Source organism: Chelonia mydas, chromosome 8 (genome assembly GCF_015237465.2).
Source record: "Chelonia mydas isolate rCheMyd1 chromosome 8, rCheMyd1.pri.v2, whole genome shotgun sequence".
NCBI lineage: Eukaryota > Metazoa > Chordata > Testudines > Cheloniidae > Chelonia > Chelonia mydas.
This window is the reverse complement of record NC_057854.1, coordinates 59,794,838-59,820,753: the sequence shown is the minus strand read 5'-3', so window position 1 is coordinate 59,820,753 and position 25,916 is coordinate 59,794,838. Positions and strand designations below refer to the sequence as shown.

The 25,916-nt window shown below is 40.8% G+C and overlaps 1 protein-coding gene and 2 long non-coding RNA genes across 3 annotated transcripts; 1 reads left to right on the top strand and 2 right to left on the bottom strand.

The window, feature by feature from the left end:
- Nucleotides 1-1,752: 1,752 nt before the first annotated feature.
- LOC122461416 lies at nt 1,753-25,916 on the bottom strand. The gene is made up of 3 exons (XR_006283284.1): nt 25,795-25,916; nt 16,434-16,437; nt 1,753-1,763 (listed from the first exon to the last, which is right to left on the bottom strand). It is a non-coding gene; the product is annotated as an uncharacterized LOC122461416 (long non-coding RNA).
- Nucleotides 3,052-25,866, top strand: LOC122461415. Its single transcript, XR_006283283.1, has 4 exons — nt 3,052-3,061; nt 20,587-20,590; nt 25,435-25,441; nt 25,788-25,866. It is a non-coding gene; the product is annotated as an uncharacterized LOC122461415 (long non-coding RNA).
- RGS2 (regulator of G protein signaling 2) lies at nt 17,215-21,813 on the bottom strand. Its single transcript, XM_007062989.4, has 5 exons — nt 21,483-21,813; nt 20,077-20,178; nt 19,906-19,967; nt 18,845-19,011; nt 17,215-18,270 (listed from the first exon to the last, which is right to left on the bottom strand). The coding sequence occupies exons 1-5, from the start codon at nt 21,587-21,589 to the stop codon at nt 18,076-18,078; spliced, it is 633 nt and encodes a 210-aa protein (XP_007063051.2). The 5' UTR covers nt 21,590-21,813; the 3' UTR covers nt 17,215-18,075.

The window sequence follows — 25,916 nt, the reverse complement described above, 5'->3', positions numbered from 1 at the left end:
ACCTCCTGAGGTCCCTTCCAACCCTGATATTCTATGATTCTATGGGAGAGACTGGGACCTCCTGTCCCTCAAAAATTTTCAGCCATAGGAACACTCACAACCGTTCCCATTAGGGTGACCAGATATCCCAATTTTATAGGGACAGTCCCGATATTTGGGGCTTTTTCTTATATAGACTCCTATTACCCCCCACCTCCTGTCCTGACTTTTCACACTTGCTATCTGGTCACCCTAGTTCCCACATAGGGGAAGATGCCCTCGTCCCCTGTCTCCAACTGCAGAGTCCAACTGTGATAGCAGCAGAACTCTGGGTTATCAAATTTAGAATTTTTGAAGGCAGTGTCAGGGGTACCGAAAGGAGGAATATCCACAAGTATGTATTCCAAGCAGTCTGAAAGGGAAATTAACTTAATTCAGGGATGATTGATTGATAGTAATGCACATCATGTTGTGGCTTATTTCAGCTGTTAACCAGCAATAAGCCTGGAGCAGTAACAATTTAGCTTGTTAAAATAAGCAAAAATAAGGCTAAACGTTGGGAAGTGGGAAATTCAAGGGGAGTTCCAGCACTTTTGAGGATCTGGCCCATAATTCTAGAAGTCGGGATCACTGTGCTACCAAAGGTGGCACTGAACCATGCACAGCTGTTTCCCTAACAGCTGGACCCTTCATGGATGCTTGGACTGGGAGCATAAGATTCCCCAGAAAGTAAAACTCCCAGACTAGTAACAAAATTCATATGCATTCATATGCATACGGCCACTACAACAGGATTAATGAAAGAAAAGCCAGGCCAGTATTATAGAGCTGGCAACACCTGCTGTAGTAGTGGATGACAATTCAACAAAACAGAGAAATTAAATCTCAAAGCTGTTTCAAATGTAAAACCTGTTCTCATGAGTATCTCAGAGTTACTGATGCATGAACTCTAATGAGTAAAAAGAAAAGGAGTACTTGTGGCACCTTAGAGACTAACCAATTTATCTAAGCAGAAGCTTTCGTGAGCTACAGCTCACTTCATCGGATGCATTCAGTGGAAAATACAGTGGGGAGATTTATATACATACAGAACATGAAAAAATGGGTGTTTATGATACACACTGTAAGGAGAGTGATCACTTAAGATGAGCTATTACCAGCAGGAGAGTGGGGGGGGGGGGAATAAAACCCTTTGTAGTGATAGGTTTCAGAGTAACAGCCGTGTTAGTCTGTATTTGCAAAAAGAAAAGGAGTACTTGTGGCACCTTAGAGACTAACCAATTTATTTGAGCATAAGCTTTCCTGAGCTTTTCTTTGTGTAGTGATAATCAAGGTGGGCCATTTCCAGCAGTTAACAAGAACGTCTGAAGAACAGTGGGGGGGGGGGGGGGATAAACAAGGGGAAATAGTTTTACTTTGTGTAATGACTCAACCACTCCCACGTTCTTGTTAACTGCTGGAAATGGCCCACCTTGATTATCACTACAAAGGGTTTTCTCCCCCCCCCCGCCCCCCACTCTCCTGCTGGTAATAGCTCATCTTAAGTGATCACTCTCCTTACAGTAAAAAGAAAAGGAGTACTTGTGGCACCGTAGAGACTAACCAATTAGTACTCCTTTTCTTTTTGCGAATACAGACTAACACGGCTGTTACTCTGAAACCTCTCCTTACAGTGTGCATGATAAACACCGATTTTTTCATGTTCTGTGTGTATATAAATCTCCTCACTGTATTTTCCACTGAATGCATCCGATGAAGTGAGCTGTAGCTCACGAAAGCTTATGCTCAAATAAATTGGTTAGTCTCTAAGGTGCCACAAGTACTCCTTTTCTTTTTGCGAATACAGACTAACACGGCTGCTCCTCTGAAACCTGTCTAATGAGTAAACGTTTTACTTCAGAGACTGAGTTTCTTGGAGCAGGGAACTCCTATTTTTGTGTGTGTCATCCAACATACTTTTGGCACAGCTGTATGGCCTTGTCTGTACTTGAGATTCAGCCTCTGATGATCTGCCACTAGAGTAGCTGAAAACCCCCAGTGGAGACATGGAAAATGTGATTTTTCACTTGTTGAGCATATTTATTCCTGCCTGAGTTTAGCTTGACCAGTGCAAATTATGGCTTTTTTGGGACTTTAAGTTGTAAAGCTGTGCCAACTGCCGGAAAACCGTGGTTGAATAAGGACTAATTCAAAGTATATAAATAATAAATAACAGTTAAGTGGGTTGGTGCAGATAAACATCCAACTCTCTGAACTTGTGATATTTCTACAGATCCAACAGACTCAGATATGTAATTCTGGTGAGATTTTGATACTTTTTCTTCATCCCAGTTGGAATAATAACTAATACATCTCATAAAGCCAGCTTTCCACTCCCAGATTAAACCAGAAGGTGTGTGAGAATTAAAATACATACACCTGTCCGAAGCAACAAACCAGAGACCTAAGTAAATATTTTTTTGAACCTCAACAAAGGTTTGGGTTGGGCTTGAGCTTTGGGTAAAAGTTCAGATCAGTTCTTTCTTTAAACTGAATCAGTTTGTTTTCCCCTAGTCAAAATATAACTTTGGTAACTGCCTGATAACAGAGCTTAGATCTGCCTCGGTTACTATTAGGGTTCACTTATATTCTCCACAAGTCATTTGTCTATTCCAGGGCAGAGCATGTTATAAATGACGGTCAGGAGGAAGATGAATGTCCTATAACAATTGCTCAGTAAGATAAGATAGGTGATGTGCTAAGTTAAAACTAAACTTCTATATTATATACACTAAATGTCTGAACATGCTGGACTGGCCCCAGTTCTCTTCAGAAAATTTTACCGTTTGGTGGTGTTCAAAAGTGATAGATAACAACAATTTTTTTTTTTTATATTGTAACTTGATTGCAGGCAGTGGATTTGCAGCAGGGATGTATTTAGCCTGATACGTTACTTAGAAATATGGTTATGGATTTTTATTTTATTTATTATAAGTAGCATTCTCCATGTTTTTGCTAGGTTTTGTACCTCTCAACTGACAGGTAGCTTTTAACATAGGCCTTTTCTGCTCTCGTGATTTCAGCCACTGGTGAACAGACTCTGGTTGTAGCTGCAGCTGTCCAAACCGCTAGGTAGATGGGGGTAAAACTTAGAAAGCTATAATGTGCACTTTGGTACAATTTAACTTTCTCTGAAAGTGGGGGAAACGACGCTGTGCAAATCCTGGCACATAGCAGCTTTGCCTGTCAAGACTACACCAAGGCCTTGTCTATGTTAGGCTTCTGCTGGCATAGCTTTAGTGGTCAGGGGTGTGAAGAGGTACGACTGACATAGATGTGCTGGTAGAAGCCCTAATACAGAACTGCATTTTTGCCAGTATACCTTAATTTATTTAGGTGTGGTGGAATAAGCCATACCTGTAAAAGCACAGCTTTGGCAGTATAAGCTGCATCTATGCTGGGAGTGCTTTGCCTGTATAGTCCCCATTATATGGTATTCCTAAAGTAGAATGATCTAAGGGATCACACTGGTGCAGTTATGTTGGTGGTTGAAATTAGGGCAAATTACCAGTGTAGATACAGCCTTATTTTAGGATCACATTCTAACCTCAGATCTACGTGTGAACATGTAGAGCTCCCATTAAGGTATGTGGGAGTGCTGCGCTTCAGTAAACCGTCACTGTGAGCTGTAATGCCAAACCACTAACTGTGTTAAACCAGCTAGCTATTTTTTGTTCTTTAATTACTAGTTTCATCTCACTGCAGAATTCCTTCCCTGTTTGTGCACCTTAATGATCACACTTTCTGTGGGCGTATCTAGCACTTGCAAATATAGTGTTGCTCCTGCAGGCCTTGAACATTTCAAACAAAGTATCCTGATGGCTGAGTAAACAATTTCTTATTATGTAACCTTTCTGGATTGATTGATTAGGAAGGAGTGGTCACACTTTGCTGGTGTGACTCTTAGAGATGATATCATTCATTACAAACACACTTATGATATGCTAGAGAGGAAAGGTGAAGCAGAGTTTTAGGAAGCAGGAGACTAAAGAAGAAAGTATGACTGATGCCAAAGTTTTTGATCCTTCAGGTCGGTTAGTTCAGCCTTCCTTACATATCTGACCATGTCTACACCAGAAAGTGAGCTGTTTGAAAACTGTTTCAAAACATGGTCCAAACTGAACCTGTTCCAGCTGCTGTTAGGAAGAGGGCAAAACTATATTCAGAACCATTTTCAAAAAAGCATGATCCACAAACTTGTGAAGATGGCTTTGAACAAGGTTTGGTGCTTCTCAAGCAGTGACCAAAGTTCACAGCTGGTTTAAATAGGAGCCACCTTTCAATCCTTTAGTGAAACCATTTCCAAACACAGCTCTCTTTTCATAGTGTAGCCACCCACAAGAAGTTACCATACAATCAAGCCTTGTGAAGCAAGTATCCAAGTTATGTTGCAGCCCAACTTGTTACAGAAGAAATCCCCAGCAGCTAAAATAGTTTTTGTGAGTCCACCTGCTGCCAAGGTTTTTTACTCTGTCAAGAGTTTGATTTACAGGAAGCAGAGTAGAGATCAAAAAATCTTGGTCTTAAATAGCACTTTGGGATTATTATAGAAATGCAAGTCACCATAATTATAATAACTTTTCATCATGATTTTTGCCTCTTTTTATGGTATCTTTGAATCCTATTTTTCTAACTCAAGGTGCTCCAGAATGCAAGGCTGGTTATAAAGGCAGCTGATCAAAAGGTACTGTAAGCCGTTGTGTTACCTCTGCTCCCATAAGGAGCAGAGGAAATTTAAAGTGTGTGAAGTGCACATTTCCGGTCCGTACACTGTAATACTGTGTGTTATCAGCCACAGCCTGATAAAAGTGGATTTTGAAGGATGCATCCAAACAGCTGTTGTCCAGCTGGTGATGTTTCTCAAGACCTTTCATGCTGAGACCTATTAGGAAGAGACTTCATGTTAATGGCTTATTAAGATTTAAAAACATTCAGATAGGTCTGTTTTGGGGGAAAGGCTATTAACATAACCCTGTCTTCATGTCTGCAGTTATGTGACCTACACAAGCAAGTGACTTATTCTAGAAAACAGTCCCCGGGCCAGGATCAGTCCCACAGGCACAAACTGCACTTTCTGAGTCAGTGGGGGCAGTTGCACTGGTGGAAAGGGATTCATCTTAAGGGAATGCATGTAGAGTGAGTGGATTCTGCTGTGGAGGAAGACGGGTTTAAAGCTGGCTGTCACTTATTGGTGTCCTCCTGGCAGAAGTTCCCCAGGAAACATGGCTTCTGCTGATTCAGCACATTTCCTAGCCAGGCTGCACTCGCCCTGTCTTGGGCTTGTGCGCCTCAGTTTTTAAGTAGTCTGGACAGTTCTGGACTCACCGGTCACGTGGGGGTTGCAGGTGGATTGCATCCCTGTTCTAGGATTGCTTTGTGCTGGTACAGTCAAGAGCAGGCCCTGAACAAGTTTCGCTTCAGGGATCTTTCCTTTCTTCTGCTAATCTGCTATCAAACAATTTGCTGCACCCAGTGCTTCATCAGAGACACTTAATCCACCCTACTCTTGTGCACACAGCCCAAAAGCTTTGTGCCAACTATTCATCCCACGTTGCCCTGGGCAACAGTCATATCCTTGTTCACCTTGTTTTTATCTGCACTTGGATTCCCTCCCAACTCCTCCTCCTGACACTGCTAGCAACTGGCCAAACCCTCATCTTATCTAAATGACATTCTAAGGCTCTTGTCACTTCTGCACAATCTAGAGAACATATTTCCTCTGAGGAGTCTGTGAGAGCCTTCAGCTGTTATTGCAAGTTGTGTTACTACTTGGTTTACGATCTGAGTCATGATTAGTCATTTCCTATTGGCTAATGGAAAAAATCTTGGTTCACAGATCTTTTTTTTTCCGCAGCTTATATTTAATTATAATTTTTTAATGTTGCTTTATGTGGTAATAGGACATGAGTCTTTCATTTCTAGGTTGCCGGTTGAAACCCTACGTCATCTCTGATTAATATGATTCCAATACATAATTGTTATACATCTAGTCTGTTCCCTTTACCTATGCATGATTGTTCCCCATATACTTTGACTAGTCTAGTTTTAACTGTCCTAGGTAATGGGGCTTCCCCTACTTTTCCTGGGAAGCTATTTCCCAGTCTAACAAATTTCATTCACAGAAAGAGATTTTCCTGTTCAGCATCTTTTTTTTCTTTTTTGTCCAGTTTATACCATTGCCCCTAGCTATAGGCATCTCCATCCCTAATATATGGCCTCTTCAAATACTTTTACAATTATTACTACTAAATAATTACATTATAAGCTCTTTGGGCAGAGACCTTCTTTTTGTTCTGTTCTTGTACAGCACCTAGCCCAACATGGTCTTGGTCCATGCAATACAAATAATAATAATAATAATAATAATGATCCCACCCTTCATTGTCTGTTACCTAAGCTGCACAAATTTTAGATTCCCAGATGGTGTAAATTGGTATGGCGATATTCAATTTTGCTATGCCAGTGTATACCAGGTGATGATCTGAATTTAGTTAAGAACATAAGAACGGCCATACTGGGTCAGGCCAGAGGTCCATCTAGCCTCGTATCCTGTCTTCCAACAGTGGCCAATGCCAGGTGCCCAAGAGAATGAACAGACCACGTAATCATCAAGATCCCCTGTCACCCATTCCCAGCTTTTGGCTCATAGCCATTGATGGACCTATCCTCCATGAATTTATCTAGTTCTTTTTTGAACCCTGTTATAGTCTTGGCCTTCAAAATATCCACTGGCAAAGAGTTCCACAGGTTGACTATGTGTTGTGTGAAAAAATACTTCCTTTTGTTTGTTTTAAACCTGCTGCCTATTAAATTTCATTTGCTGGCCCCAAGATTTTGTGTTATGAGAAGGAGTAAATAATACTTCCTTATTTACTTTCTCCGCACCAGTCATGATTTTATAGACCTCTATCATATCCCCCCTTAGTAGTCTCTTTTCCAGGCTGAAAAGTCCCAGTCTTACTAATCATTCCTCATATGGCAGCCGTTCCATACCCCTAATAATTTTTGTTACCCTTTTCTGAACCTTTTCCAATTCCAGTATATCCTTTTTGAGATGGGGTGACCACATCTGCACATAGTATTCAAGATGTGGGCATACCATGGAGTTACATAGAGGCATTATGATATTTTCTGTCTTATTATCTATCCCTTTCTTAGTGATTCCCAACATTCAGTTCACTTTTCTGAATGCCGCTGCACATTGAGTGTATGTTTTCAGAGAACTATCCACAATGACTCCAAGATCTTTCTTGAGTGGTAACAGCTAATTTAGACCTCATCATTGTATATGTGTAGTTGGGATTATGTTTTCCAGTGTGCATTTCTTTGCATTTTTCAACACTGAATTTCATCTGCCATTTTGTTGCCCAGTCACCAGGTTTTGAGAGATCCTTTTGTAGCTCTTCACAGTCTGCCTGGGACTTAACTATCTTTAGTAGTTTTGTATCATCTTCAAGTTCTTTGAATCTTTCCTGAAAGGTCATTCTCTCCGGTCCTTTAACATTTCTGCCTTTTCTCCTCTGAAGTTTCTTCAGTTTGTTAGTCTCCTTTTGTAGTATTAAGGCACCCAGAACTGTTGACAGCCAAACTGTTTTTCTCTCTGGTGGCTATTCATTGCCTATGTGCAAAGGAGCACGGTGTCAACCCTATTCCTAATATGCAGATGCTGATATCATATTTACAAATCATCATCACAATCCGCCACCTTGTTGGCAAGCTCAGCAGAAGCACCACCAGCACTGGTCCCTCAAGTGATGTTGAAACTGCGGAAATACTGCTGCAGTGGGCACTTTAAATACTTAAGAGAATGTGGGGAAGTTTTCACTACCACTATCCATGTTGCACCTGTTCTATAGATAAATACAGAGGCTCACTATCCAGGGCTGTGAACCCAGCACAAACAATAAATGCCTAAAAAACAATAGGTACTTTTTCTTGTTTCCTCATTTTAAATTTTAAGTATTGCATGGTATGAAAGCTCTTAACACACAAGTTTCCAGAAAAATCCTAAAGTACAGGACAGAAAATATCTTGTGTAGTTCATAGATCTGCTGTATTTGGTCAGGAACATGATGTAAAATAATATTTATGTTTTTTACTTATCAGATATTTTTTGTTCTGCAATATCAAGTGTTCTTCCTATTTTTGCTCTCTGGACTAGGCCCAGGACAAGAGGATTGTGCAATTGGTGTTTGCCTGCAAATTTGCCTGATCTTTTTAAAAAAAATAAATAAATAGTATTTGGTGTTTACTTGAGCTAAAAATCAAGGGTATGGACATTTGCCAGACAGAAATGTACTGTATCAGGTACCTGGGTCAGGGAAAGTGCTCACTGGCAAAAGTGAAGGATCTGTATTTTCATAAACAATTTGACAACTTTCTTATTCTTAACATGTTATTCCTTTTCCCTGAGCCATGACTGTCTGAAATGAATTTGTTGCTTGACTGGGTCTTCTATTTTAAAGGTTTTGAAAGGACAGTTCTCTTCTAAACAATTTACAGAGCTGGGAACAGAACCCAGGGCTTCTGTTTAAGGGCCTGATCCAAAGCCCACTGAAGTCAATGGGAGTCTTTTCATTGACTTTGTGGGCTTTGGATCAGATCCCAAATTTGCTGTGCTACCTTGAGCAAGTCACTTAACCTGTCAGTGCCTTAGTTTCCCCATCTGTTTCATGGGGCTAGTAATACCTCACAGAGAGACAGTGACAGTTAATCTATTAATGTAGGAGAAGCACTTTGTGATTGTTGGTTGGAGGGCCCTATAGAAGTGCAAAGTATTATTATACAGCTAAAATGCTGTTTGTCAACTAAGTTATTAGTGTATTGAGTTTTTGACAAAAGTATCTGTTACCCTAAACTTTTTTCTCCCTTGGGATGTGGGTTCAGTTCTCATCTCAAGTTACTAGAGACACTGAGGTGGGTGATCAGAGGCCTTGTTTAACTCCCTACTGAAAATTCATCATGCACAAAGCCAGAACAACATGTCAGGTTTTTGACTAGGAGGAATCCAGGACTAAAAAAGGAGGGAATGCTGCAAGTTAGGTATATTAGCAGAGGCATCTGGGGAAGGTTGTTTAGCAGTGGCTGGTGCTGTGTTTGATTCTAATCATTGCCATTAGCCTATTACTTTCATGAACACCTAAAATTCACATAGGAATGGAAACTACACCAAAGGAAAAAGCAACCTTTCTGAGATGTTCAGTTAATCTGATTAACCAACTTTTGGACTCAGGACATGAATACCACAAACTTCACAGATCTCCAACAGAGTTCGTCAATTTTACAACTTGTCAGAGCTGCCCAAATACAAGACAATACTACACAGACACAACACATTTGGGTGGCGCTACAATAATATAATAGAAGACATATGAGAATATGGAGAAGATGGAAGGAGGTGATGGAAGGGCGGGAAAAGGGAAGGTATGGTTAGGTAGAATGGAGGTCTGTTGTTCCTCTCTACATTTTTTTTGATCCAAGCATATCTAGAAAAAGGGTTCAAGTAACTTCAAATTCATATAACTAATCTCTACAGCATGACAGTATTCTTTTTTTAGCTGCTAACTCAAACAGGTCTGAATACCACTGATCTGTGGTGGGCATTAGCTCATCATGAACTTGGTGGTCATTGTAGCCCTCAAGAACAAAAGTCTTTTTGTGTGTGGATTTAAACCCAGCTTAGCAGATAAATATCCTAGGATATAATTTTTAGCAGAGTTTTTTGGCTTCTGAAGTAAATCATTTATTTTAACTCTTGTGTCCACCTCTTTCCACTGCTGCCTGACTGTTGGACAGTCCCATAATATATGCATCCTGCTCCTTTCTTCTTTAATAGAGTGCCATCAAATGTCAGAGGACAAGGCTAGCCCTGTGGCATCCAGAACATTTTGAATAAAATCTTTGTTACATCAAGCATAGCCTGAGATTCACAGTGGAAGTTTTAACATTATGTAATATGCTCTGCCATTGGGGATTTTTATGGGCTGTGATAAATCCCCTTCCCATACTTTCACAAAGAACTCCAGATTAACAGAGTTCCCTGCCATTAACAAAGTATACATAGTTGACATGGGCATGGGGAGTTTGAATTATTTCTAAAAGTTCACAGTAGTTCTGGAAATCTTAGGCTGTGTAGGCCAAATAATATGTTAGCAAGTGTCTTAGCTGTAAATACTTCCACTCTGCTGAAGGGTCAGATCATAGCACTGCTTTAGTGTTAGAAAACGGACAAAGTCCTCAGCATTGACCAATTGGGAAACCTATATGATATCCCTGCTCAGCCAATTCTTCCAAATTATAGGTTTGTTCCCAATCTGCAAGTCTGAGTTCCCCACATAAGCATTTTTGCATGACGGTGAGGACAACATTGGTACCTTTTAGCTGGGATAGCCTAGCCCTCGACCTTTGCAGAGCCCCATTGCAGGCAATTTAGTTTTCTCTACGGGACAAAAAGAGGAGCTGAAGAAACTTGCAAGGGGATACAATAGTGGTTCAGTCCACCTATGTGGAACCAGACTGACACCTGGGACATGATGAAAGCATGAGAGCCAATGGGTGATTTGATCATGTAAAGTAAATCATCCATTGTGAGCTCTGTAAAGCTGGTGCTATCCTTACTATCTTCATTTGAACTTCAAGTTCACATGTGTTATTTTTCTCAACTTTCCACCATGACCCACTTAAATTCCATTCTTTATCCAATACTTACACCTCTAAGGTCAAGAATACATTGCAACAGGGTCAACTACATGCTACCACAGTTGTTGCATTTGAAGATGGTAATGTCCTTTCCTAAATCCAATGACTTGTAAAAGCAAAATTACTGCTGATGGGGGATGGAATCAAGTGCAACTGAAGAAAAGACGAGTCCTGAATCAATAAGCCACATAGGCTACAGCCCAGGACAACATGAGCAGCAACATCTAAGATCTGTGCCAAAGCCCCTTGAAGTGAATGGGAGTTGTTGACTTCAACAGGACTGGACTAGGCCCTTAGTAAATAAAAAAGATATGCAAATGCTTGGTCAGAAAACTTTTGATTATATTCAGTCATGAGTTACCCTAGGACCCAATGGATACTTCCTGCATGCCTTGGGCCTGATCCAAATCACACTGGAGTCAAAGGGAGCCTCTCCAATGGATGAGGCCTGTGTCTGACACAATCTGTGCATGTAGTTTTGTCAGTTTGCACCACGCCTGCATGGTGTGGGAGCACAAGCTTCTTAATTCCTGCTTTTAGGTGCAGAGGGCCAAGTTGCGACACTCCTCATGTCAGCCCAGTGCCACTGAAAGGGTTAATCCTTGCCTGCCTCAGAGCTATTTTAAAGCAAGCATGCGGTACAGTTCCTTGCCTCCCTCTTTAGCCCCCCTTTCTTGCATGTCCTTTCTTTTCATTATTTTGATTTTCCTTTGACGTCTGTGGATGTCTAAGAAACACACCAGCTAAATAAACACCCAGCTCCACTCGTAAGTGCATTTTCCATATAGGTCAGTTGACTTTCCAAGCCCTATAAATATTAGATTAACTTTGGGTCCTCTGAAAGCCTGAAGTTAGGATCAGATCCAAGAATCCACATAACTTTGGTCTGTTTTAAATCTGTAGTGCAGAAATGCAGCAAAATATTCAGTTAAAATACGAAGCCAGAGAGCTAGCTTGGAAAGATAAGCTAATTGACAGAAGTATTTATCTTGAACAGGAATACTTTTAAGGGACCATCATATAATTGTTGCCCATGTGTACTTTGTAGCTTATGGAAACTCTGATCTTAATTATTATATTCAGGAAAAATTGTCTACCAGTTCAAAGGAGCCTCATTTTAAAGTCATAACTAGAGAAAGAGCGTAGCGCTATCTGCCCTCAGGTTTGGATTCTGGTCAACCATCATCTCCCATTTTAGGGAGCTCAGGGATAGTGTTGAAGAGTGAATCTACAAAACTGCATGAACGTCACTTTTTATTACATGTTTCTAAAAAATATTGGCCACAAATTTTTCCACAGAGCCTCCTAAAAATTTCCAGTTTCTCCAAGGTCAAGAATAGAGGGGCCCATTCTGTTGGCATGGTAATCTCTAGAATTAGGTCACTACACATTTGTTCATGCGTGCACGCCGTTCATGTGCACCCATGAGGAGCCAAGAAGTAACGTGCTGGAGGAGACTCAGAGGAAACCCTTGTTAACTTTCTGCCACCAAAATGAAGATAAGGTTGGGATGGGTTTCTCTGATGGAATTTGCTCCCCCTCTGGTACTGTCACTCTTGCCAGAAATGGCTTATCCTGAAGGTTATAAAAATACTTCTGAAGGGTGATTTATTTATTTATGTATTTATTTATTTTACATTACACTCAAGGGATAGGTTTTTTTTTTTTTAAATGTCCGAATGGAGGATGTCTGTAGATTCCCGCACCTCTAGAAGCTCTTTTATAAAGCCATCATTGCCCCATAATTTCAAATGGCATGAGTGAAACAATGTGCTTGTTAATATACTCAATATATTTTTCAACAGCTAAGTATAAATATATTTAGGAAAAACACTTGATGTAAGTTTATTTGCCAAGTGGCGTGGCCTCCTTCTTTGGTTGTGGTTGGGAATAAGTATTGCTGTTTAACTGTGTAATGTCCCCTCCAGAGTTCTGACCAGGACTTACACGAACCACAGGAGGAATTGTCCCCTGACAGTCTTTCCCGGGTTTTACATGGAGTTCAGGGCATGCTGGGTGTTTAGTTGAGTGCTTTGTGGATGGTGTGTTCATACTGTGCAGCAAACTATTCTAATTTAAACTACTATTGTTGTCTAGCTCCATACTTAAACCTGTCCCTGCTGTTGTAATCAGGGTAAGGTTTCATAAGACAAGGAGCAGTGACTAAGCGGGGTCTCCCTGTGGGGATAGAGACTCCATTAATGCCTGGGGTGTGGAGCAGAGACTACTATTTGTCTTCTCTCGCACAAGTTAGAGTTCTGAAAATGTGTAATTCTTTTTTGAATTTGAATTCTTTTTTGCCTCCTTTTTAGCCAATTTAAATTTCCAGAAATTGTTCCAGGGGTCACAATGGAGTCACAACCTTTTCAATTCACATCTGTGGTGCATACAGAATGGACATATGAGTGTTAATTGAGATTTTCAAAGTCAGGCACAGGATCTACCCACATAAATGGAAGATGTTTGGCTAAATCCCTCTGTTTTTAAAATCACAGCCACCATTAATGGATACCTGCCCACATTGGAAACACGACTCTCTACCTGGAATCAAACCCTTTTAGTTATCTCAGGGATATTTAGAGCTGTGACTATACTCTTCTGCAGGACACCGGATACACCTCAAGACCATAGACTTTCCATCACCAAGATGTATAAACACTCTCTTGTCAATAGCAAGCAGAACTCTGAACCACGCTGTCAGGAAGCATGGCCGGTAGCAGAGCCAGTCTTTGGACAACTTAACACGTACAGCTTGCCTCCAGTAGACTGCCTGATTGGCTACACGGTCTGGTTGGTTGGAAAGGGCAGCAGCTCTTAAGTCCAGCAGCAGCAGTAGGTCCATGACTATTTCAGGCATTTGTTCATAGTTGTGATAGCTCCTGTGTATACTCATTCCTAGTCCTGTCTAGTCTGACTCACCTTGCTCCAGGTAACCTGGTTCTCACCCTTGGCTCTAATTCCTGGCCTCTAACACTTTGTTCTGGCATCTTGTCTCTGGTTCTGGTTTTGATGCTGACCTCTGACTCTTAGCTCTTGACTCTGTGACCCTTGGCTCTGGCATCTGCTCTCTGCTTCCTGACTCCTGTCCCAACCACTAGGCTCGAGCACCCACAAGCTGGTTACTGATACAGGTTGACTGGTGCTCCAATGTCAGGGCAAGCTCTAGTGTTGCCAACGCCAAACATTTAAAAAAATCATGAGGTTGGCTTAAAATTAATGAGAATCTTTAAAAATAACAAATTTGGGGGCTTTTTATTTACCTTCTGGTTTTTTAATGTTTAGGGTCTGTTATGAGTGACATTTTCAAGCTCTCCACAGCTGTAAAATAAAAGCTGAGATTCTCACCAAGTCAGTTGTCTCCAGGACTTGGACCTTTTAAAAAATAAGAGTGATCAAATATTGTCAGGATTTCATCACAAGCCTCACAACTCTGCTATAAGGATAGTAACAGGTCTCCTCTCCCTCATTTAAGATAGTTAAGACCTGGATCCCCAGCATCACTTTATTCCTGCAGTCATTGGTTATGCTTCTAGCACAAAATGAGTGCTCAATGTGATGCAGGCCCGCTAGAAGGCACCTAAACAAAGCAATAATGGAAAGGTTGCAATAGCTCAAGAGCGCTCCAGCTTTAAGACCACCTCTCCCAGGTCTGGCTTTAAGACCACCTCTCCCAGTCTAGAAGGTCTCATTCCCTGCAGAATTCCTCCTACTGCCATTTTCAGCCCTTAACAGCCAGTCAATTCTGCAACACCAGGAATTCAGTAAGTAAATCTGCTTGCGGAGCAGAACACTGCATTATCTCCACTAAGCTGCACCCTATGATTTTGCTTGTGGTGATGAGTTTTTAAGTAGAATTCAAAGTGAATAGTTTGGGACCTGGTTATCTGTCTCGTTGTGCTAGTCTAGGCAGTAAACTATCTGTAAACGGCGGAGAGAACGGCATTCTCTGTCAAGGGCCTTCTACTCCAGAGCTTGCTCACACTTGATCTGCCCCACCTGGAGCGACTAACCACAGTCACAGATGCTCCAAGGCCCATTTTTTTTTCCTCCTAGGCATTTGGAGAAGAGGTTGTGTGCAGTGGGAGTCTTTCTTTGCTAGCTGGATCATTGCTTGGGGAAGGAGGGAGAGTTAACTATTCAGCTACTTGTGAAAGGAATGAGCAGAGCAGTTATCTGTTGTCCTTGGATACGGATATAAAAGTACCAATTGTAATTATTATTATTGTAAGGTTGCCCAGAGTGCAGAACAAGTGTCTCCCAACACCGTAACTTTTTAGGCATCAAAAGAATAAATACAATTATTTCTCAAGGGATATGGCGATGTTAGTAGAAACCTCCCAGAAAGCCCTTTAGGTATTGCCATACTTTACTAGTGTCCACATTGCTCTTTGTCCAGTGGGGATGTTCTGGGAACTGTGGAATAGGTACTGTTGGATTCTCACAGCAGACTGGTACAGCAGCAGTTGGAGTGTGTGTGTGTGTGTGGGGGTGGGTACACCAGGGTGGATTTAATTTAAATCAAATTGATTTAAATCATGATTTAAATCAAATTAATTTAAATCATGATTTAAATCACTAGTCAGGAAGACTCTATTTAATCATGGATTTCTACATAAAAGTACATTCTTGTTGGTTGTTACCAACCTGAAGATCCTGCATGTTCAGACATGTTCCTTTCATCATCTTCAATGCAGCTTCCTCCTGAGAAGGAACATTTCTCATGATGTTGTTTCATTCGGGCAACTAGGCCTTGCATTTCTTTGTTGCACTGTTTGCATTTTGCACGCATGCCTGTCTTACCCACAGGTAGAGGAACGTCATTAAAATATTCCCAAACTGGGTCTCTTTTATGGCCAGCTAGCATTACAGGTTTTCCCTTTTAGTGAGAGAATGGTATGGTAGATCTCAAATCAATGAAGGCTACACTCAGAAAGACCTCAAGACTTCTGGAATATGCTGCTTGAACAGTTTCAGTTTTGGTTCTACTGCCTGTCCCTCCCTTCTCACATTTATCTCCAGACTTCTTCTCTTTGTTCAGACCCATTCCACCCCCCAACAATCTTCTATTCACTGAACTTTTTGAAACTTTGCACTTGTAGAGAGAGGTAAAGGATTGACCCTGTGTACACACATTTGCAGAGGGACAATAGGGTTGAGGTCTGTTATTTCTCACCTCTATATATTTTTGCTGTTAACAAGCTTGTTATCTTAAACATGACATGAATATATTGTCTCATACTATAGAATTAGACTTTATAATCCCTATTCCATGATGAGATATCTTTGAGCTACAATGTATCTTAATTAAAGCTATCTTTAGATAAAATGCTTTTTGAGAAAGAAACCTAACAAAAAAAATCCAATTCTTTTAAATTTATTTTTTTAAATAATTGATTTTTAGCCACCCTGGGGTACACTCAAATGTTGTAAGAACAGTGTTAGCAATGCTTAGCTGGGGTGCTTGTCTAGTGAAGAAAGACCCTTATCAGAGGCGTAATGTAAGGCTTTGTCTGCACTGGAATTTCAATTTCATTGGCAAAACTTTTCTTGTTCAGGGATGTTAACAAAAACCACACACACCCCTCCCCCCGAATGACAGAAGTTTTACCCACAAAAGGCGCCGGTGTGAACAGTGCTTTGTCGGCAGGAGAGCTCTCCTGCCGACAAAGCTGCTGCTGTTTGTTGACTACTCTGTCAATACTAGGAAAAATTAGTACCCACCTGACAACAATCATACAGCTGTATTGCTGCTAGCAACAATGTAAACACTGGCCTAGCCAAGGCTGACAGTGTTTTTACCTCTGTCACTTAAGCCTGCTCTGACCAGGTTTTCATGATCTGGGGCTCAGATCCCTTAGGCCTCGTCTGAAGTAGCAGACTTGCAGCTGTGCTGTTGCTATTATGCGGGTACTAATTTTTGAAGTGCAGACTCATCAGACCTGATGGAGGAATAATGCTACTGCCTATTTCTCCTCCAGCCCCAATAAGTAAAGGTGTGTGATCCATTTAAAAAATGGAAACGGACTGATTGCTCTTTTCTAATTGGTAAATCCACCTGTGAGATCTGCGGCCATGTCCAGTGATATATGTGCCTGATTTGTGGGGCATATTGCCCACCAGTGTTTAAGCTAGGGCTGGTAGGAGGAGGATCACTTTCTCTTTTGTGTGCTTTATTTTTCCACTGATTTTTAAGCTTTCCTTGGTCTTGCAAACTTTGGGAGGCTTTTCTTTGCACTAATCAAGCTTGCATGCCTGTCTGCCTTTTTTTGTTTTAGGGACACTGCCAGTTCTTATCCTAACAGCTTTATCAAGTGCTAGAAATTAAGATCCCACTTGTTACAGAAAGGTTGCTGTAGAATAGCACCCATTCCCAATATGCTCTCCCCTGCCTATCTGTCCATTGCTAGGTAGTGTCTTGTGTAGCTAGATTTTTTTAAAATACATGGAGTATAGGCAAGACAAGTTGTTAGGAAGCAAAAAAATATATACTCAGAGAAATCTGGTATCAAAATAATTTATTTAAAAAAAAAAATTCAAAGACAACTTCCCTGAAGTTTTGCTGTCCTCAAGACAGGATTTGTGGCATTCCTGGCATAAATGGGAGTGTTCAACACTGCCTTAGTCTACATAACATAGTATTATACAGCTCCTGTTTGCTATGGGCCAGATTCTGCCCTTCCTTTCACTGCATGAAACCCCACTGACAGAATTTGGCCCTGTATAGCGTAGTTAGCTACTCTACACCTCTTTGAAGCAGAAGATGCTATGTATCCCTCTTTATCTCTTTGCACTATACAGTGACAGTGTTTGGTGTCACATGGAAGACTGATGCATCTATTTGCGGCTGTGAAGGAACCAGTATTAAGAAGTGAGTGAGTGATAACACACAGCCAGTTGTTTAGGAAAAAAATAAGCAATCAATTATTCAAAGCTGTCCAAATTCCCAGAAATGTTTGATTACACCGTGTTGCCTCACAGCTTGTTTACTTTTAAAAGAGTCAGATCTGATCTGACCTACAGTATCAACGCTTTCAGTGTGACATAAGGAGTCTGACAATACACCATGCTATGATAATGCATGGCAATACCTTCTCTCTGCACTGTTCACTGATGGAAAATGTATCATCCCTGGACACTGGCCAGCAGCTTTCCTGGCTCCATCTTCTAGGCTTCTAACGTCACTATTTACCACTCAACTCTAAACCACCTTAGGCTATATTTCTGTCCATTTTTTCCCCACTACATCTGGGCAAACCTTCTGTACATTCAGGATTTCAGTCTTTCAGGTTATGGAGCTGCTAGGACACATGGCCTTCTTCCTTAGCAGGTGAAACAGAATTCTCCACTTCCCTTCCGAGTTCATGTCTCTTGAGGCTCCCTGGAAATCTGTGACTGTTTACACAGTTCCTGATAGAATTCGGACTCCAAAAATCGTGGGTACGCGTTATTCTCCATTAAGCTGTAGACTCTCTTCTGTGCAGCACTGAAGCAAGTCTGTGTAGCTTCTTGGATATTCTGGGCAATCATGTTCTTGGTTTGAAAGTCTATGTTTATCTGAAATAGAATGCAGGAATGTGTTACTGAGAGTGTTCACCTCAAGCAAATACCATACACAAGTTAGATAAAAGTGAGATTTCATTAACACTAAGGCCCTGATACTGCAGCCTTGAGGCAGACAAAGCTCCCAATGAAGCTACTGAAGGCCTCCTCCCTAGAGATCAGATCCCTAGTTTTGTAATAAGGAACATTTTCTGTAATGTATTGCACTATAGGGCAACTGAAAAGATTCAAATGATGACAATCATATGTCAATGATGATGCTCTTTAAATACACTGTAGACTTTAATGACTTTTGCTGATGTACCCAGGCTGAGGATCTGACCCAGAATCTCTGTGAAAACACTCCTGGCCCAATTTTCCAACATGGGAAACTGGGATGAATACATTATGGTATCAAGGTAATATTTGGACGTTAATAATTAGCATTCAGGGACATAAATGCATTTGGGAAACAAAATTTCAAAACATGGGCCCACAGTGGACATGGGGATGAGAGAGAGCCTTGAAGTGGTGCTTAAATTGAGTGCTCAGTACTAGCAGTGATGGGTTTTTTAAAACCACTTTTTACCTCTTTGGGAGCTTCTTTTTCAATGAAGTCATTGTAGATCTTTTTAGCCTTGGATCTCCGCTTCTGTGGTGACTTGATTTTCTTGAAGTCTTCACAGGCCAGCCAGAAATCGATGTTCTCCTCGCAGAACTCTGATTTCAAAAAAGTTCGAAAAGCTGCAAGACCATCTGGGGAGCAAGAAAAGGGAGAAATGTATGAGCTGAAAATATTCCACAAATCTTGCATTTTCCCCTACCAAAAATATATCTGCTTTCTTTCAGAGCTGTCAGAACACTTTAAATAATTGCCTGTGTATATAAAGTATATATTTAGGCTCCTACAGTTTGCCAGACTCTCTTTTTAAATAACTGAAGCTATTTTTGAAGAAAAAGTGCCAAAAATGAAAACCATGTAAAATCAGCACACTTCCTTTAACATACTGCTAGGTTTAAAACAAACAAACAAAACCTCCGCCAACAACCATAAAACAAAACTCCTCATTATACAGTTTCTCTCCAGATCTGAGTTCTAGTATGTTAATCTTTAGACTGGAGTAAATATTTACGACAGAGCTATAAATCTCTGGAAGACATTTGCAATGGAAAGAATGACTCAAAGTTGATTATCAAACGCTGATTTTGGGGGGGGAAGGGAGGGGTTGTTCAGCAATTAAGTGGTTTTCTTTGCAGAGCAGCTGTAAAACCTATAGAACCTATAGCGGATTCAACTCTCATAGACTCTATTGCAGGATCAAGTCCACAGTGGCTTAATGTGTATATATCTAATTGCACTGGAACCAGGATTTGTCTTGAAGTGGATTCCTAAGTGCACAAAAATCTTTGATAAAGAACATACTTTTTATGAAGTGGGGCTTTGGGTTGTTTAAAAAATAGAAGTGTCTGAGACCAATATCAAGCTGCATGCATGAGGTTGTTCAAAAGGCAATTTATAATCCTGATGTACATGGAAAACCATTGCTTATTCTTTTCTGAGGTAGCCTTTCCTATTACAAAAACCTACAGCGAGACCATAACACGTTTATATTTTTACATTGATTTGTTACTCTTTTCAGACTAACTTACATTTATTAGCTAGAAGTTCATCAAAAGCTTCTGACCACAGCTGGGCTTCTTCAGGAGAAGGTCTATATAAAAGGACGGAGAACATTAGTTAGATTGCACGGCATATATTTCTGTTTCTTGCATGTTAAATATTTCAGATTCGTTTGAGTGAAATTTGAATATTTAAGTTACCTGAAGTAAGTGTGTTGCTTTCCTTTTTTGTTGGACTTTGTTTTTGTAAAAGTGGAAGAGTTTTGCAGGAAGTAGCTCAATCTTGTTTTCCAATCCTTAACGCTAGAAGAGAGAGAGGAAGAGGGGGGAAATACATTAAAATGAGCTAACTGAAACTATCCTTCCAGCTTTGCACGTTTTGATCAGAGATGGGACTGATCCTCCAGTATATAAAGAAAATGCAGAATTTACCTTGAAGTTGCTGGTAGTTTTGCCTGCTTAATAACTGTGGGAGCAAGCTCAAAATTTTTTTCTATTTCAAAAAAATAGGACCCAATCCTTCTATTTCAGTCAAAAGCAGTTTTTCCACTGACTGGAGCAAGAGAGCCCACAGTGACTGGAAAGTGACTAATTGTAACTAAGGCATCTGTGAATTTCATAACAAGAGGTGTGCTTCTATATGTGAGGAACACAGCACACTGACCTCTGTTCTTCCCCAGTACTATTGTCTGTACTCAGTAGGAGTTTTAGCTGAGTGAAAACTATTGGATGGGGGCCTCCTGGTGCTCAGATATTTAGAAGACCCTCTTCAATTGTGCATCAATATGGATTTGGAGATTTAATCTCTTCCTGCTTGATTTTTGGAAGAGCCAAAAGCTGGATCTCCCCAATCTAAAAGAATATATTTTCAAGTGGGGAAGATACTCCAGTTTAGGGCCACATGGTGCAATCTGTGGAACAGGTGAGATTAAACTCTGCAGCGGTGGCACAAAATCATCTCCACTAGCCTCTATATGAAACTGGGAACTGCAGAATAATTTTGTCCCTTACATTTAAAATATCATGTCTTATCCAGATAGTGCAAATAGGATATTTATTATAAACATAATAATGGAAGATTTTCAAGTGTTTTTGTTTTGCTTTGGCAAGGCGCAAACCCTGTAAAAAAGTTTAAATGACAGAGCCATTTGAAGACACCAATCCAATGTAAAATTGCACGGTGAACAAAGAATGGGAGAAAAATGTGCTTACATTTTCACCGCTCAAACGTGAACTGAAGTGAATCATTTCTGCACAAGATCTACATTTTTTCTGAGCTACCACTGAGTTATATTTCTCATCAAATGATCAGTTCAGCAAATACAGGATTTTTTGCACATCAGGGTTTTTGCAGTGGAGATATTTCTCCATTTTTAAAAACTCCTGATGATATCAAATACATAAATTAACCCACTCTTGCACTGCTCACATATTGCACCCAAAGTGATTTTTAAAAAAAATCAACTCTGTCAAATAGCTTAACGAATAGTATAAATGGTTTCTCTTTTTTCCTACTGAGATGCAACCTCCCTAGTTTGAATCATTGTTCTGAAAGCAAAGGGTAGCTCTTTATATAAACGAAACCTGCTATAAATATATACACTCACATAGTTCTCTTCATCTTTCCTTTCTTCTCCTCGTTTTGGCAGCTGCTGGGAGTTCTCTCCATTTGTCCACAGTCGTGCTGAAGAGCAAAGAAGATTGCACTTTGCATACTTCTTTTGTTTTATCCCAGGGCTGATTTGCCAGCCACTGCAGTAGCCTTTTCTTCACTCAGAAGTTGAACTTGAAGAGCCAGAAAGACAGCCTCTCTTTATAGAAGGCAGCAGGCGAATGGGTTGCGTTTCGGTTACACCTCCTGAGCACGCTGATTTGCTTGTAGGGAACACGCCAAAGCACACTCCCCTGGCACGTCCTTAAAAGGCTCTTACACTGAGTACAGTGCTGACGCAGTGTTCCCTTTTGCTTTATGCAGTCTTCTCTTGCAAAAAACCGGTCTGGCTCCTGCAACCGCCTGACTGCAGATTCCAGAAAGTTGGAGAGCTTTTTTTTTTTTTTTTTGACTGCTGTGTGTGTATGCACAAAGCTTGAGTGCCCTGCACATTTGAAGGCAGAAGTGTAGGATCAATGACTTGGCTTATTATCCGACAAGGAGAGAAAGATAATAGGTAGTAATAGGAAAAGGAGTACTTGTGGCACCTTACAGACTAACCAATTTATTTGAGCATAAGCTTTCGTGAGCTACAGCTCACTTCATCGGATGCATACTGTGGAAACTGCAGATGACATTATATACACAGAGACCATGAAACAATACCTCCTCCCACCCCACTCTCCTGCTGGTAATAGCTTATCTAAAGTGATCATCAAGTTGGGCCATTTCCAGCACAAATCCAGGTTTTCTCACCCTCCGCCCCCCCCACCCCCCACTCACTCTCCTGCTGGTAATAGCCCATCCAAAGTGACCACTCTCTTCACAATGTGTATGATAATCAAGGTGGGCCATTTCCAGCACAAATCCAGGTTCTCTCACCCCCTCACCCCCCTCCAAAAACCACACACACAAACTCACGCTCCTGCTGGTAATAGCCTGTCCAAAGTGACCACTCTCCTTAAGGCCCACCTTGATTATCATACACATTGTGAAGAGAGTGGTCACTTTGGATGGGCTATTACCAGCAGGAGAGTGAGTTTGTGTGTGGGGGGGAGGCGGAGGGTGAGAAAACCTGGATTTGTGCTGGAAATGGCCCAACTTGATGATCACTTTAGATAAGCTATTACCAGCAGGAGAGTGGGGTGGGAGGAGGTACTGTTTCATGGTCTCTGTGTATATAATGTCATCTGCAGTTTCCACAGTATGCATCCGATGAAGTGAGCTGTAGCTCACGAAAGCTCATGCTCAAATAAATTGGTTAGTCTCTAAGGTGCCACAAGTACTCCTTTTCTTTTTGCGAATACAGACTAACACGGCTGTTACTCTGAAACCTGTCATTAGGTAGTAATAGTGCAAGGTCGGTCTAGCTGCTGTGCTTATAAAGTTACCCCTTTGGCCCCACCCAAGCCCCCCAAAGGAAAACATACCTTGAAAAGGGCTAAGCACATTAATACATTTCTATTACTGGATTAATATGTTAACAACAATAGCGCTAACAAAATAAGATTTGCTACTGCACTTTCAGCAATCTGAAAGTAGTCTGGAATTGTCTCGCTAGTGTTCTACAATTCACTTTTAAAATGCCAGCTAAGCTAAGCAATGCCTCATATTTCTCATCAGTTTACCCTTGTGTCTGGTGAGGAGAAGATGTACCCGAATCATTGCTGAACCATCTGCATTCCTAACACTGTCCCTTTGGGACTAAAAGGTTACAGTTCCTGTGATGCAAAAAGTTTTGCACTTGGAAATGTTTGTACAACCTCTGCTTGTTCTTGTTCTAATAGATGCCTGAAAGTCTTTTAGGGGATCACAATGACTTGGCATAGGAAGGGATTAATTCTCTCCAGTACCTGGTTAGGGTTAGGCGACAGGTTTATGTTCAGTTCTATACATTAGAAATTCTTTTTTATAACAACCCATATGCTAAACCTGTTTTTGTTTTCCAAGAAGCCAGTTCTTTTGAGAGTGCACAGCCCATTAGAAAGAATAGAGGAGGATTCTAAGGCCAGATTCAGATTCCCTTACAAAAGAAAGAAATGGAAAGTTTGAGCGTACAGTACTCTCAGTGATAACTTGAACCAATTTTTCCCCCTCATAATCATTATGAACATATAGATGTAAGCCATGCCTGCACCATGTGGCACTCTGTCCCCCACTAGTGGTGGCAAGGCCAGCTAAAGCTTGATGAGCCTGCTGCAGCCTTGGCTCGCAGACCTGGGTCTTTTAGCTCATGCATTAGAGTGCCAGGCTCAGGTATTAAGATCCAGAGATCTCAGCTGCCACTCAGAGTAGGACTGAGTGCCAAACCTAGCAGGCATGCCTTCCATATGCTTTCATAACTCTGCCATTTGCCAATCAATTGTGCAAATTACTGCTGGTGCATGCAGCTGTAATAGTTTATCCCTATGCCTCAACCTTTAGCTACAATTTGAGCATGCATGTGCTACCTCCCACAATATCTTAACCAGCAGAGGGTGTCCTGGTGTAAACCAGTACTTTTACTCCGTCTTCCAACACAGAATACAGCTCAGATTGTAACGTTCCTGACCTATGATTATTGCAGCATGCCTCCTACCACCTTCGGTATCGTTTATTTCATCAGCCACTTTAATACACAGATGGAGAATATAGTTCAGCATGCAAACAAGTAACTCACCTTACGTAAAAGCTTCATATTACAGCAAGAACGTACAAGGAAACATTTTGTATAGCTTCCATCTTAAAAACAAAATAGCAGTATTTTTATTGTAATACATACCATTAGCACAATACAATTTTAGATTAAACTCATGTTAGTTCATCTATAATACAGTCTATATACTGTATTTCTATTTTAATCTATACAGTTAAGGCAGAGTTTTAGAGTGATTTTTAAAATATCTCTAATTCTGTTTCCAGTTTGCATCACTCCTGCATCACTATTTATCCCCCCATCCCCACTGCTTAGAGATTAAACAGGTGATAAGACTCTTGCTTACCAGGCACTTCCATTTTTATAGTCAATTGGAAAAAAAAAAGCAATAAAGCAGTTTACAATAAAAACAAGACAAAATGCATGATTCATGCTAAGACTTTCCATCTACCAAACTAGAGCCAACTGTACTGTTTGGCAGATGCCTGGGAATTATCCCAGCTGTTCCCTGCAAGCCTTTTCCATGGTTGTCAAGAGAGTATTTTCATGGGTTGAGCAAATATCAGAAGGTTCCTGGTTTGATTTGGATAAGACCCAAATTGTAGATGCTTCACCAAAGCTTATCTTAATTAATTAAGATGTTGGTGTTCAGTGAGAGAGAAGAAACCTCTCACATGGACTACTTTGACCCTTGGAATAGATTCTAACTGGGGTAAGGCCTAGGGCAGTTTCAAATCAAACTGGTTTGCCCATCCCTAATCCCCAGTGGGCTGTGTTGTCACCTTTAAGAGTTTCACATATGCTGATGATGCACTAGTACTTCAGAATTTTGCAAGCTTCTCAGCCACTGTTGGCAGGCTACCATCAGCGTCATTTGCAGGATTCACAGGGATACTGACCTTTGATTCTAATGTGAGGATGAAAATGTTTGGAGTCCAATCAGCAGCACAGCTCTGTAAATCAAACAAGCTGTGTCTATGCTGCACTTTGGCAATCTCCCATTGTCTCAGCCTCACTCCTTGGAATACTCAGGTAAACAAGGCACTGACATTGCTACCCACCATGTCATCTAATCCTGCTCAGAGCAGCTTTGGACAATAATGGTAAAAATGTCAGCAGCCTGGTGTACCTTGTTTGCATTAGTGTGCCCCCATTGCTATAACTGTCATGGCTCCACCTGTGGTAATGCAGTAACGAGAGATTCCCATAAAAATTTAGTGTAGATAAGGCCCAAATCAGATTATGAGCTGCAGGATACAAAAGCCATTCAGAGCAGCTTGGTAAAGTTTAGGAAACTTACTGCAAGAAAAATAAAATGGGGATAACTGAAAAAGCATTCGTATTAAATAAAACTATTAAAGAGTTTAGAAGAAAAATGGAATTTTTTTTTACGTATTCCAGCACCAGCCACATGCCTTTCCACAGCTTTGATTTATGTGCATTCTGAAATTGGAGTAGGAGTTCTGAGGAATTCTAGGTTCAGTTATATTTACACTTATTTTGGGGGACTCAACTTTTGATCTAACTGATCACCATGAAAGAAATCAGTTTGACTCAGATCAGTCTCTGCTGGGCATTGTTCCTCAGAGAAACATCTCGTACAGTTCAGCACAAGGCAAGCTACAGTTCAAACACGCTCTCAAAGAACCTGCGGAACCACCTGATCAACATCTTCTACAGCAAATAGGGAAAGATTAAGAATGAGCTCTCAAAACTGGATACTCTCATAAAAAAACAACCTTCCACACAAACTTC